Source organism: Echinops telfairi, unplaced genomic scaffold (assembly GCF_000313985.2).
Source record: "Echinops telfairi isolate 266 unplaced genomic scaffold, ASM31398v2 ScPeMD7_31;HRSCAF=116, whole genome shotgun sequence".
NCBI classification, from domain to species: Eukaryota; Metazoa; Chordata; class Mammalia; order Afrosoricida; family Tenrecidae; genus Echinops; species Echinops telfairi.
The window spans coordinates 36,488,966-36,504,425 of record NW_022103928.1 but is presented as its reverse complement, the minus strand read 5'-3'; the positions used below and the strand labels follow the sequence as shown (position 1 = coordinate 36,504,425).

At 37.8% G+C, this 15,460-nt stretch overlaps 1 protein-coding gene across 1 annotated transcript in view; it reads right to left on the bottom strand.

Moving 5' to 3' along the window:
• Positions 1–1,037: 1,037 nt before the first annotated feature.
• The window catches only part of ESYT2 (extended synaptotagmin 2), a 133,241-nt gene continuing 118,818 nt past the window's right edge, over positions 1,038–15,460 (bottom strand). Inside the window, exons 20-24 of the mRNA XM_045290141.1 lie at positions 13,875–13,973; positions 9,704–9,835; positions 5,786–5,891; positions 4,569–4,618; positions 1,038–4,456 (exon numbers count right to left, since the gene is read on the bottom strand). Of these exons, the coding sequence (XP_045146076.1) occupies positions 4,411–4,456; positions 4,569–4,618; positions 5,786–5,891; positions 9,704–9,835; positions 13,875–13,973 (433 nt within the window). The 3' untranslated portion in view covers positions 1,038–4,410. The remainder of the gene's footprint in view (positions 4,457–4,568; positions 4,619–5,785; positions 5,892–9,703; positions 9,836–13,874; positions 13,974–15,460) is intronic.

Here is a 15,460-nt window from a genome sequence, read left to right as displayed (position 1 = left end):
TCATTTGAGTTCATTCTCTTAACCAGGAATGAGATTCCTCCTAGCCAGACAACTCCCCTAGCCAGCCCCGTTTGGAGAAGTCTCATCCTCAGAGGATTTGCCCATGTGTGCCCTTAAAGATGTATGGAAGCATGTCACTGGGAGTTGGGTGGCCAAGCTGCATGACTGAAAAGCTCAGGACCAACCTTGTACACATTTCTATCTGCAATTGTGTAGCATCCCATCCTGATTCCCTTTGCTGCTTCCTGTGACAGTGACAGTGATGAATGGGGCCTGCCACTAATCAGGATGTTGTGCTGCTTTTGTTTTCTATTGTCTATAATTATCCACAGGGCCATCAATCCTTTGGAGGCCATTCTGGCTCTCATGCTGATGGCCACCATAGCCTGGATGACTTATCTTTGTAATGCCTTGTCCTATTTAAGGTTTCATAAAGGGGTCTCTACACATTTGAATTTGGGGTATTTTCCCCTCTAGAACAAATGAATACTCCGAGTACTCCCCCTTCAATTTGTTCAGACAGACAGCCAATCTCGGCATCCTCAGGTTTATTACTCAGGGCTCTGGTTATATACAGCACATCGAAAGACTATTATCTCTACCATGCTTGGTCTTCATGTAAGCCAGTGGTTCTCAACCTTCCTGATGCTGCGACCCTTTCATACAGTTCCTCATGTTGTGGTGACCTCTAACCATATAATTATTTTCGTTGCTACTTCATAACTGTAATTTTGCTGTTATGAATCACGCAACCCCTGTGAAAGTGTCGTTCAACCCCCAAAGGAGTTGCAACCTGCAGGTTGAGAACTGCTGATGTAAGCTGTTGTAAAAACCTAGTTTACACTAGGCACAGAAGAGTCAAAATAAGATGAGACCAAAGGAGTAATATCGAATGTTCTGATGCAGTTGATTTGAAAATGAAAGAATTCATAAGTAGCAAATGCAAATAGTGCACTATATCTATTTCTCAAGTCACCTGGCCTCATACGAAAATTTTCATTTTTTAAAAAGATAAATGAAAAACAAGTCAAAAGGGATCTAACAGAAAAGTTTTATTGAATAAATACATGCACCGTCATGTAAAATTAGTTGAGCAAAAAGGAGTCTGTAATAATAATAATAATAATAATAATAAATCCCTCTGCTCTTTTCCTTCTACAGAGAGGGCAGAGCTAGAATTGGAATTCAAATAATAACCATAGTAAAAATGCAAAGCTGTGTCCACACTAATTTATATTTGGCTTCTGTTCTTGAAAAAGAAGTGCTGACTTTCTTAATGATGAAAGGCAGTACAAGGAATTCTCATAGTACAGAATAGAAATTGTGGTAAATATAGCAAGGCTTCATTTGTTTTAAATCAGAAACTTGAAAACACCTTTATAGTTCCATACTTTAAGGCACAGGATAAACAACCCATATGTACATGATAACCAAAACTACACTTCAGGATGCACGATAAGATGTTTTCCCTCCACAGTTTTGGCTTCAAAGTAGAAAAGCTAAAGTTCCCTTTTATTAGACAAATCAATGACTATAAACTAAGAATGAACACTTTGGAAACAACTGAGAATTTTCTGTATCTTCAGTCTCCTAGGAATGGGTTTGATGGTCCTTCTGTCACCTTTCCCCTGTGTCATGGACGAGCTTCCCTTTTAATTCTAATCTTCTCTGGGAGGGGCTTTAGTGCCATATTCATCCATTTCCTTCCTTTCTTTGAAACAGAATGGGAGCCTTCATCATCTGTAGGTGTGGAGGTGGCATCCAGACTCCTTGGTGACAGCTCTCCCACAATCGACTGATGGTAACTGAACGGAAGCTTCTGGCATCAAAGGGTAGCCCATTGTGCACTGGGTTTCTTTGTACTTTAGTCTTTAGTTGTATCTACTTAGCCCACTGGCTGAAATAAAGCATTTCATTACATAAAATATGTTCAAAAGTGGTTTATGCTATCACACGTGGTCTTGTACCACCTGTACCATTGGATAGATTAAGCATGAATACAAAACTCAACATTTAGGGTATTGGTGAAAATGCCTGATATGCTAACATCTGGATGAGTTTTTCTTGTCTTTGATAGATGATGTCAGAAGCCCTTCAATAGACCTAATTAAAAACAAAAACTTCAAATAATCTAATACCACAGGTAAACAATCTGCTATGATTTTCCTTCTTCTTTTACTCACACTAAAATATCATATTTTGTTTATACACATTTTCATATGTACATGAACGTATAAACAAGTCTCTTTCGAGAAGAATCAACCCTATACACTAGCATTGTTGATGGTTTGCAAAGAGGCTTGAGGATTAAGTTTCCTTCAACAGTAAATAGTGAGACTACCCTCGTCTTTAGGTGACATGAAATGTGTTGTGTAGCCGTTACATACTCCACTCTAAGTAGAGCCATGGTTCCAAGTATAAATTAAAAATTAAAATGAAAGGAAAACCTTCTGGAAGGCTGGTCTGTGTCGAAAGAATAAGCTGAGGAGAAAGAACAATCTCTGCTCGTCACAGGCACTTTGGTATGTTTGTTCTTGTGAGCCACCTACAAGTGGTTTAGTTTCATTAAACCAGTAAGACCCCCACTTTTAATGACAAAACTGTAATTCCTCTAATACATTTAGATAGTTTTAAAACATTACCATGTACATTTCCTCTAATACATCTATATAAGTTTAAAACGTTACCATGGCCAGGGAAACCATTTTTACCACGCAGCTTAGAAGCTATATGTAAAGATCTCTTTGCACAAGTGCATTCTTGGTTTATAGGCGTGCATAGCTTATGAGACCACCTCACCTCACAAGAGGCTTTTGGGTCTCTTAAGTCTGTAAAACATGTTTTTTATAATCTAAAGAGAAAAAAAAATTCAAAGAAAAATTATGTAACAGCATCCTAATCTTAAGGTCAGTCATGGCATCACGTGAGAAAACGCAGGGGGCTTTTATGTGAAACCGATGGCTGCTTGTGTTGGCAGCTGCGCTGACACCTGTGGCCCTGGTGTTGGCCTACGTGCACCCGCTGAATAAAAATAGCGGCCCAGCACATCATCCCCGCTCATCATGACCAGAGGATGGGGTACAAATGCCACAGACGGTTTCCAAGGCGGTTATTTTTTTTTTTACAGAAGCCGCAGCTTTCTCCCAGGGGCAGCTGGTGGACAATAACTGTCAACCTTTCCGTGGAGCAGCCATGAACTTTAAGCGCATCTCGGAGGCTCCTTCAGTCCACCACTCTTGAGGCAGTTCCACCTTACAGCGACCCTGTCCCAGGTTTCCAAGGCTGCAGATCTTCATGGAAACAGACAGCCTCATCTTTCTCCGGGAATGGCTGGTGGCTTTGGACTGCTGACCTTGAGGTTAACTGAACTCATCTCACATTACCTAATGAAAAGTCATCAATTTTAACATTCCATTTGCCCACCCCAGTTGATCGTGTAACGTTTGTAATGCCAACATGTGTCACTCTGCCATGACAGGCTGGAATAACCCTCCAGCTGAATAAGGCTCATGACCAAAGGACTACTGTACATCATCCTAACTGTGACACTGAAGTATGCTCTGCCTAGTGTTTTAGGAAAACTGTAATTTGTGTATCTGTGCATCATTTTATGAAGGAGTTATAATAAGCAATTAAAAATAAACAAAAACATTTCATTTCTAGTAACAAATTTCAGATTAGTATATCACAATTTATGAACCATGACAATTGTCTTAATAGCTTATATTACTCAGTTATAAAACATTTTTCCTTAAGAGCCTTCAACTGACTTTCTGATAATACATAGTTATACTTATGAAAATGTGAACATTTTCAGTGCTTTCTTTCAGCAGGTGTAATCGGAAAGAAATATGCTAATATTGAATAATGTTTCAGCTTTTCTCCTTAAAAAGAAACACAGACTAGGTCACTAATAACTTTTGCTGCAAAGACAAATGACTATTGTCATAAGAGTTTCATAAGTTTTAGAAGAAAATATATTTTCTCGATCCATTTGCTTCTGAATTCTAACCAGCATGTAGACATTATAAAAAATATAAATCTATTTACATGGCATAGTGTACCTTGGTGATATACAAAACAAGGTTATAATAAAGCATTACATACACCCACTTCCTAGTCGAAACCACTGACACACAGTTTTACATAACAATGTAATTAACTATTCCATTATTGTACTTTACAATAACTGGTGAAATACTAGAACAAACTAAACAGATACAATTTAACAATAATATTGGCTATAGTTGCCTAAATATTCCAACATACGATTTATAAAACTATTAAAGTATGTAACACTAACCATATGAAATTATAAAAATAATATTGGTACATTTGTGAGAGTGATGCATTCAAAGTATACACAGAAGGGATCAATACAAGGAAGTAGTCTTCATGTCCAAGAATGATCTATGACACCATACGCGGCCGTGTACCATCTTCAGTGAGATCATACCTGAGAAAGCATATGAAAATTACAGCAAATGCATGGTTAATGTTGGGAAAAATTTATTAAATAAATCTAGGAGGTTTTCTATTTAGTGGTGAGTGGATTTAGGTATACTTACCACTGGGTCCAGCCTTTGGCAAGTTCTTCAGAGGCTAGAGCAACCAATACCTATGGGTTAAAAACAGATCCAATGGTTTGTTCAATTAGGTTGAAGTAATTCTTTTTGTATTTTTCACTATGTCTTCTAATTTCTTTAATCTTTTGTCTTCACCTAGCAATATAACGCGCTCTAACTTTGAAGCTCTAATTTTTCCCCATTTTTCTACTCCTATGATTCACGTAAAGAATATGGTTGCTTATATTTAAAAGGGACTTCCCATATCCAAGTCTTAAAACTAAATGATTAAAAGTCTCAATGGAGCTAATTTATAGGGATATTGAACTAATATGCCATTAATGATAACATAGCTAATTTTGGATTACCTGTATTAATGCTACTATTGACAAAAATGCTACCTGTAATCATGTATTTTCAGTTCCTATCTGTACCAGTGTACCTCCTCTGGTCTAGCCAGACTTGCAAGGTCGAATTCGAGTCATGGTAGTGGGAGCGGGGAGGAAACATTTAGGAACTAGAGGAAAGTTGTATTTCTCGTCGTTGTTACATCGCACCCTGACTGGCTCATCTCCTCCCCAGACCCCTCTGCAAGGGGCTCTCCAGTGGCCTACTAATGGGCTTTGGGTCTTCTCACTCTGCACTCCCCCCATCATTCACTATGGTAAGATTTTTTGTTCTGATGATGCCTTATACCTGATCCCTTCGACACCTCGTGGGTTACATAGGCTGGTGTGCTTTTTCCATGTGGGCTTTGTTGCTTCTGAGTTTGATGGCCGCTTGATTACCTTCAAGCCTTTAAGACCCCAGACGCTATACTTTTTGATAGCCGGGCACCATTATTAAGGAAGATATAATCTTATGCAAAAATTAAATGCGAATATGGATAATGACTAGAAAAATTTCAGAAACTGAAACCAACTATTTGTTAGGAAAGTGAACATTAAAGCCATCTGTTCTTCAACTGGAAGTCTATGAATTGATATGATTAATAAGTCAATAAAATGAATAAATAAAAAGAATGAAAATATCTTCAAAGTGTACTGCTGTCTAGTTGACATAGGTTTCCATGTTCACTATTTTACAAGAAAGCACTAGACATGGAGCAAATCCGCTCCTTTCCACTTCTCTGTGTACGGCCCCAAACACCAGCGCTTTTGGTAAGTGTTTCATTTTTACAAAGTATAAGAACTGATTTGTAAAGGTCCTTAAACACTTACTTTGCCAAGAAGTCCTTTGTCTTTGGACAAGAAACCACCACTGTTCTTTACTGCGACATCTAAGGTTCTCCTTTGCACCTCTGGTAATGAAACACTAAAATCAAAGCTGAAATGGGAAAAAGAAAACCTTATTTAAATCTCTCCATCATTAGGCACTACATTCTTATAAATCAAAGATAGCATTTCTACTTCTGAGATGATTCCAAATGTTATGTTTTTACATAGAGTTCTGCTAGATGTTTTGATCTGGCAGATCAAAGACTCACAGTTGTTTCTTTTTTCATTTTTCATTTTCCTCCCAAATGTGAGAAGATCACAACATCATGTTCACTTATGGTAGTTTCAATAATGAGAACTTGGATGTAATGTATGTCAAAACAATGAATGCCAGACTAGTCCATTAGCTCCGGCTTTTCAAGCGGTTCTTATTTAGTCTTTAGGCTGCTTTATTCTATGTCCAATCAACACACACACACACACACACACACACACACACACACACACACACGGCAGTAGTTTCACAGGAAGGAAAGGCCCCCTGATTCTATGTCCAATCAACACACACACACACACACACACACACGACAGTAGTTTCACAGAACGGAAAGGCCCTCCGAATCACTTTTTAAGGTAAGATGTTGTAAACTACTAGGCCTCCGAACTAACAAGTGCGTGACGCTGGCTGGCTGTGTAACAGGAGCGAGTGGGAGGGACCCTGGCAGACAGAGGAGGTCTATGCTAACTGAACGGTGGTCACCATGAGGCTCAAGTCAGTTGGAACCACGCAAGACTACAGGTAGGCTGTTCCATGTAGACTTTTCTAGCTTCTTTCTGAAGCTGGAGAACCAAATTTATGGAAATTCTCCAAATTTCTAAATATTGAAGATAAGAAATTAAGTTTAATTTGTTAAATAAAATATGTCTACATCCAAGATTTGGCCCATGTTTTTCACTTAAAAAAAAATCAATTTTATTTGGGGCTCATACAACTCTTATCACAATCTATATATATATTCATTGTGTCAAGGACATTTGTACATTTGTTGCCATCATCGTTCTTAAAACATTTGCTTCTACTTGAGCCCTTGGTATCAGCGCCTCATTTTCCCCCTCTCCCCCCACTTTATCCTCCCTCATGAACCCTTGATAATTTATAAATTATTTGTCAGGTCTTATACTGTCCGATGTCGCCCTTCACTCACTTTTCTGTTGTCCATCCTCCAGGGAGGAGGTTATATGTAGATCCTTATAACTGGTTCCTCCTTTCTATGTTTTTCACTTTTTAACACTGGTTTAAATGAAGTATTTGGCATAAAATAAATGTGGACATAAAACAATACTGCTCTTATAAAAATTGTGTTTGTCAATTGATGTGTGTATGGATTGTGATAAGAGTTGTATGAGCCCCTAATAAAATGATTTAAAAAATTGTGTTTGTTTTTGAAAATAGAGTTGTTTTTCATAAAATAGTATGAAATGTTATGGGTTTATTAAAATTGTTATTGAAAATAGATTTATTTTAAAATTCTCAGTATTAATTTATATCCAGAAAATATAAAGAGATATAAACCCATATAAATTAAAAATTTTTAAGGTCATTGATAATTTTATCTTAGTTTACTATTTCTCTTTCAACTGTGTTATGATAATTAGCACTTCTATATAACGTTTAAAATGCCTTTCAATTAAAAAACAAACATGTATACGCTTGCTAAAGTTGCTGGAGTTTTTTTACACTTGAATTTAGATATCATCTAAAGAACAGATAGGATGCATTAATCACTGGTGACCAAAGGTCAGGTGAGCTGTTGGATGACATCAAGGGAATCAGACATGAGGAAAGCAAAAGGTCATTAAAAAGATAGGACAAGAAGAGAAGACCAATAAACGTCAGAAGAGCCTCTGAAAGTTGCTCTTGATTGTAGAACAGCTAACATGAATGGAGGAGATGATGAAGTAAAGGAGTTGAACAGAAGATTTCAAAGAACGGCTCAAGAAGACAAAAGAAAGTATTGCCATGAAATGTGCAAAGACCTGGAAAGCCACAGTGAAGAACATGTTCTGTTTTTCTCAGGCTGAAAGAATGAAGAAAACGATCACGCCTCAAGTAGTAATACTGAATGATTATGAGGGTAAGATACTGAAAGACACAGGAAACATCAAAGGAAGATGAAAGACATACACAGCCACTGGACCACAATTGGTGGACATTCAATATTCCAAGAAGCAGTATAAAATCAAGATTGGATGGTATTGAGAGAAGAGGTCCAAGGTTGGCAAAAAGAAATGAAATTTCAGGATGCAATATTAATGGGAATGTTTTGACAAATATGCAGCACTTGAGATACTCACTTGACCACGCCAAGAAATTTGGAAGACAGCTACCTGAGAGTTACATGTTTGTATCCAATCAAAATGAAAGATGCCTCATTAGAATGTGGAAATTATCACTAGTATCAAATGTTAAGTATAATTTGACTGAAGATAATTCAGAAAACAGTTGCAGCAGTACATTGATAGAGATTTGCCAGAATTTCAAGCCAGATTCAGAAGAGGATGTGAAATAAGGAATGTTATTGTTGACATCAGGTAGAACTGGGTAGAAAACAGAAAATACCAGAAAGATGTTTACTTGTGTTTCACTTGACTATGCAAATGCATTCAATTGTGTGGATCATAACTATGCATAACATTGGGAAGAATGGGAAAGCCAGAAACTTAATTGGGCCCGTGTGGAACCTGTATCCAGACCAAGAAGCAGCAGTTCAAATTGAACAAGGGAATAGTAAGTGGTTTAATATCGGGAAAAGTGTGCATCAGGGTTGTATCCTTTTATCCTATTTATTCAATGTGTATGCTGCGCAAATAACCTGAGAAACAGAACTTTATGAAGAATGTGATACTAGGATTGTAGAAAGAGTCATTAACAATCTTTAATATGCACAAGCACAGCAGGGAATGCTGAAAGTGAAGAGGATTTGAAGCACTTATTGATAAACATCAAATATCCCTCAGTATAGATTACACCTCTATAAAAAGAAAACAGGTATCTTCCCAACTGGAGCAATATGCAACATTATGACAAACGAAAGACTGATGCTCTCAAGCATTTCACTATACCTGAATCTACAGTCAACGCTCATGAAAGTAGCAGTCAAAAAAAATCAAAGGATGTTGAGCTGTATTGGAAAAATCTGCTGCAAAAGACCTTTAAATGTGTCCAAAAGCAAAATATATCAATTTGCCGATTAACGTGTACCTGACTCCATTTTCAACTGCCTCATGTGCATGTGAATTCTGGGCAGTGCATAACACAGAAGAAAGAAGAATGGGTGATTTTGAATTATAGTGTTGGTGAAGAATCTTGAGTATATATTATAGACTGTCAAAAGAACAAACTGACTTGGATAGAGTACAGCCGGAATGCTCCTTAGAAGTGAAAATGGTGAGATTTCAACTTACATACATACATACATGTAAGTCGAAATCTCACTATATATATTTATAGTTTAATTTTTCTGAAACTAGCTCATGTGTCACAAAATAATTTAACTCAATTTTACTTTTCCTTCTTTTGTAACCACTCATCTCACATATTGTAGACATGCTGTCAGGTTATGTTTGGTAAAGCACAGGGTCGGTGAACAGGGGAAGGGCTGACACAGTGACTCTAGCAATGGGCTCAAGCACAGGCGCCATTGTGAGGCTGGTGCAGGACCAGACAGCGTTTCCCTTCGCTGTGCACAGGGCTGCGATGGGTCAGAACTGACTCGAGGGCACCTAACAACAGCAACAGCAGCAACACAACTTTCAATACAACATTGTTTTAAAAGTTTTACTCATCATGTATTAATCATGATGTTTAAAATTTGTTAATTCATTCCATCATTATTTTCTCACTTAAGTAAAATCTTATACCTTTGATCAAACACTGGATTCAATGTTTTCTTTGAAACATGGGTTTTTCTTCTTCCTGACCTCCTCTTGTCTGGTAATAAATACATCCGGACATAAGGATCCGATCCATCTTCAGAAAAGGCAATAAGATTCCTTTTAAGACAAGCCAGAGAACACTAAGTATTAGAATTCAAGAAAATTAGAATTAGCAACATATTCATATTCATTCAATTTTACGTGTATCTAAAAACTGAAACGCAGACAAAGATGTCGTGGATAACTAGTCATAGGGTATGCTTTTTCGTTACCCCACATTTGCTGTTCTGCTTCTCTCCCAAACCCTTTTCTTCTATACCTTCCAAAGTCTTCCTTTGTTTTCTCTGAGGAAGGAAACATGAGTTAGCCTGACAGCCAAATAAACTGGGCTCCTGTGAGACTGATGTGAGCATTCTGCCAAGAGAACACGGATCCTCACTGTCCCTGAGGCTGCTTTTCCTACTCACGGCTCTTTAGCTAAGTCCTTCACAGACTAGGACCTACCTGCTTTATGAAGCTCAAATTGCTTTCTTCTTATGACAACCTGTAGGAGTCTAAGATATGACTACAGACAGCCATCTCAAATGGTTCATTTACCTACTGACTTGAATGTCTACTTAGGGACTGTTTGGACTCTTTTAAAACAGTCTTGCTTCTATGTCTCCCACAGTAACTATCTAGTACAGGAACATAAATGGTGTTCAAAAATATTAACTGGCTTAAACTATATTTAATTAATCATATTTCTAAACATTCTTAGTTAATTTTCTTGTTTCCAGTATCTTTTTATACTCTCCAAAACTTATAGCATATTTTTAAGTACTAAGAGATAGACAAGTCACACACAGAAATTAGTAAACCCATATCATCATTATTAATCAAATATCAATTAAAGCACTATTGTCCTTTGGCCTTATACTTCAAACCAACCACAAATGAACTGATTCTAACTCATGGCCATCCCTGTGTGTCAGAGCAGAAGGGCACAGAAGCATCAATGGCCATGACGTTTGGGAAGCGGATTGCCAGGCCTGTCTTCTGCTGCTCCTCTCAGTAGATTCCAACTCTTGACTTTTTGCCTAATAGTTGCATCCTTAACTGTCTGCATCAATCAGGGACTTTTGTGCTTAGGAAGTACTCAACTAGAAGACCAAAGTTTGGCAGTTCAAACACACCCCACCCCTTTAAAAAAAATAAATTGTTTTGTTGGGGCTCTTACAGTTCTTATAACAATCCATACATCAATTCTATTGATCACATTTGTACATATATTGCCATCATCATTTTCAAACCATCTTCTTTCTACTTGAGCCCTTGGTACCAGCTCCTCTTTTTTCCGTCCCCACCCTCATGAACCCCCGATAAATTACAATCATTTTCATACCTTATACCATCCAGTGTCTCCCTTCGCCATTTCTATTGTTAGTTCGCCGGGGTGTTTTATAGTGGATCATTGTGATTGGTTCCCCCTTTCTCCCCTTTTTCCCATACCTCCCCCTACCCTCATGGTATTGCTGCTCCCATTACTGCTCCTGAGAAGTTTATCTGTCCTGTGTTGAGAGCTCGTATCTGTACCAGGGTATATGCTCTGGTCTAGCTGGATTTGTAAGGCAGATCTGGGGTCGTGACAGTGGGGGAAGGAAGCATTAAAGAACTAAGGGGATGTTGTGTTTCTTCAGTGCTATACTGTACTCTGTCTAACTCGTCCCTTTCTTGTGACCCTTCTGTGAGGGATGTCCAATTGTATACAGATGGGTTTTGGGTCTCCACTCTGACTCTCTTCATTCCCACGGATATGATTGTTTTGGATTTTCTGATGGCGAATACCTGATTCCGTCGACACCTCATGATCATACGTGTTGGTGTGCTTCTTCCATGTGGGCTTTGTTGCTTTTCTGCTAGTTGACCGCTCGTTTAACTTCAAGTCTTAAGACCCCAGATGCTATATCTTCTAATAGCCATGCACCATCAGTTTTCTTCACTACATTTGCTTATGCACCCATTTTTACTTCAGTGATCGTGTTGGAAAGGTAAGCATCACAAAACGCCAAGTTATTAGAACAAAGTGTTCTTGCATTGAGGGAGTACTTGAGTAGAGGCCCAAAGTCCATCTGCTACTTTAATACTTAACATATAAATATATGTATATAGACCTATATCCTTACTGTTATATCTTAATGTATATACATATATACATGCCTATATTTATAACTCTATAAATGTCTTTTGCCTCCTAGTTCTTACCTCTATTTCCTTTTAGTTTCTTCGTGTCCCCCTATCATGTTCAACTTTCATTCGGCCCTCAGTATTTCCTCTTGGTTGCATTGCCCTTGATCAAACCTACCCGCTCCTCACCATTGATTTTAGATCTCTTGTTGTTCCCTTCCCCACCTCCTACGTTCCTCTCCCAACTGTTGATCGCATTGCTTTCTCCTTGGGATTGATGATCCTGCCTATCTTATACAGATATACAGAAAGAAACGGAAAAAAACAAAAAGCCTATAAATAGTTCCAGGCCTGTCTGCTGACCCTTATGAATGTTTTCCGATTGGGTCTGATGAGTTGCCAAGCCCTGCCCCCTGAAGTAGAAGTCTATATTTGGGATTCCTTGGGGACTTCATTGCTTTGCTCCCCTTACTGTTCTGTTTTACTCCCTTCGTGTTTCACCCCAGTGGGCCACATCCCACTTGAACGCTCTATGGAATACCTAGGATCAGTGTGAGTTGGAATTGACTGGAAGGCAACTAATACCCACAATAACATTTTATATTTATATAAGTAACACACTGAAAAAGCTCAAAAATGTTCCTGATTATTGGGGGTGGGAAGGTGAGAGAAGAGGTACATCTGTAACCCGTACACTTGGAAAGCCACTGTCAATCGGTATCTTTTTTTTGAAAGGTGAATGGCTGTATCTATCATGAGCCCATAAACTTTTTTTTACCTTTGGATTGATAAATCTAATCCAAGGAATTTAATCCTAATAGATACTTTAACACAATATGTTCATGATTATGTTCCATGTAATACAGAGACAATCAAAACAACCAACAATAGGGAGTGGCTAACTAAATTATAGAAGAGCAATTTAAGGACTATTATAAAGTAATTCAAATGATTGTACATACAAACAAAATATTTATGAAACAATGTTAGGAATAAAAAAGGAGTAGAAACTTGTACACCAGCATTGTAACAGTAGAAATCATAGGCTTGTAAAGAAAGAGCATAAGGTAATACAAATTAAATAAATCTCTGTGTGTACATATATGTACCCAGGCCTGTAAAGCGCCATTGTGACACAGTGATTACAGTGGTCAGCTGTTCATGGAAGGTCGGCAGTTGGAACCTGCCAAGTGCTCTGAAGGAGAAGCGGCAATTGGCTTCCCTAAAGATTTACAGCCTTGGACGCCTGAAGGGAGACTCCATTCTACATAGTGAGTCACAGGATCTCTATGAGACAGACTCAATTGGACAGCAAAAGCTTTATGTTGCAAGGGCAACATAATTATTGTTTTTTCCCCCCTAAAATTGCCTTCATCATGACTATATTTTGTTTTTCTTGTCAATAACTTGAATGATTCATCCTAATGTTTTACTTTCTCTGTTCAGAGTGGCTTTCTCACCAATCCTTGGAACGCCCATGTCTTTTTTGACATAGGCAAAGATTTTCTTAACTTTGTTCTCTAGCACCTTGTGCTTTTAAAATATGCATTTCTAGGAGTACAAAAAAGGCAACAGATACATACTGACAAAACAAAATTTCTTTTTTCAGTTTGCTCCTGTTTCTTGTGAGGGAAGAAATTTTAGCTAATCTAAATCAATAAATGTGTGACATTCATGCCTCGGCACTCCCTCTTCCCCTCAACATCGAAACCCCAATCTCCCACAATACAGAACCGAGAAATTTCACATGTATCCTCTGTGTATACAGCGATGCACAAGTGTATCGTCTTAGTCTGTAGAGTATTACAACTCCTGAAAAAGTCAATACGGATTTATTAATACCAGCTATACTGGGGTAATTGCTTTGCCTTTGAGAAATGAACTATATATGTATGTTTGTTACCTGTAAATGTTACCTTGCTACATTGTTTTTATACGCTGCAATAACAAGTAAAGAAACTGGGGTGCTTATGCCACCCGATAGGCTTACCTGCAGGAATGCACAACCACAATAAGCTTGTTTCTCTGAGAGCTGTGCCGTATTGTCAACTGAATCTGTCCAAGTGGAGACTGCCCCAATGTTGTTCCACTGTGACAAACAAAGCAGAGCGGTCAGCTTTTCCCGTGTCATTTGTACAATATATACAGTAACATAATTTTCATTCATGTAAACTAAAAGGCCAATCTCTGGAATCAAAGGGAATTTGTATGTGATGTGAACCTTGAGTTTAAGTCAACCAGTTGAACTTGTATTACACTTGGTGGTTTTAGCATGACTTAATTATTCATGATCAACAGTTTTTCAGTTAGGGCTCAAAGTAAAAATGAGACATACAGGTTTTATTTATTACAAACAAATTTTGCCGTCTTTGTCAAGTGATGTCTGATCTGTAGCTACCCAAATCTTGCATATCCTCTCTCAAAATCATATATAAATCACTTGCTCTATTTTTAACTATCCATAAAGATAGCAGTTCAAACCCACAAGTGGTTCTGTGGGAGAAAGATGTGGTGGTTTGTTTCCGTGAAGATTTATAGCCTCAGAAACCCTATGAAGCAGTTCTACTCTGTCCTTTAGGATTGCTATGCATAGGAATCAAATGGACAGTAAGGGTTTTTTATGATAGCAAAATCCCTTCACTTTGATTTCCCTCTGTTCCAGTGAAGCAAAAACTACCAAGATTGGTGAACTAACTGGCCAACAGCAGCGCTGGCTCAATGGTTCTCAAGATCACTTGGCCCATTCCTTAACACAGCTCCTGAGAAAATGGTTACTTGTTTAAAGTTCAACTTTCTTTTGGAGCAAGAATGACAGAAACAGATGATTCTTAAAAAAAAAAAAAAGATGTTAGAACATAAGAATGAAAATAAAAACCCCGCGTGATGATCAAAGAAGGGTCTTAATAGACCTCCATTGGTGGCCAGGAAGGACATGCCTTCTAAGAGCTCAGTAATTATCGTATGCTTTTCCTAACTCTTTAGGAGTAAACATGTATTTTCACCTCTGCTTCTGTTTCTTTTACCGTATCTGTATTACTCAACACACCTCTTACAACAACAAACATGAAGAATCATTTCAAAGGTCAGCTTTATTCTTTCCACTAGGAGGAAAAGTTAACATCTGGAGCTCCTGATAACTATGGATACTTTTCCTCCGTAGTTAAATAAAAGCATTAACGAATGCATCTATGAATCATGGGTCTTAAATAAGAAAGCAACACAAACACCTAAAGACAAAACAAAAATCCAGTAGGTTGTTGTAAAGGAATGTTGACTAAACATGAAAAAATTGGACCTGTTCTTTCTTACATATTAAAAGTCAAACTACTGCCAAAATATTGTCATATTAAAATTCAAAAGATTAAAATTCTTGGGAGTTCTTCAGATTTAAGAATTTAAAATGTAAGAATTCTTAAAATTCTTCAGATTTTGTTCCCTAATCTCAGGCTAGGTGTTTTGTATTAGCCCGATTTTCTAAGTTTTGTATTAGCCCGATCCTAATGTAGCTGGCAAAGAAGTCCTGCTGGTAAGTGGTTCAAACACACTCATTGAAAGGCCTGGAGACTGCTCCTGTGA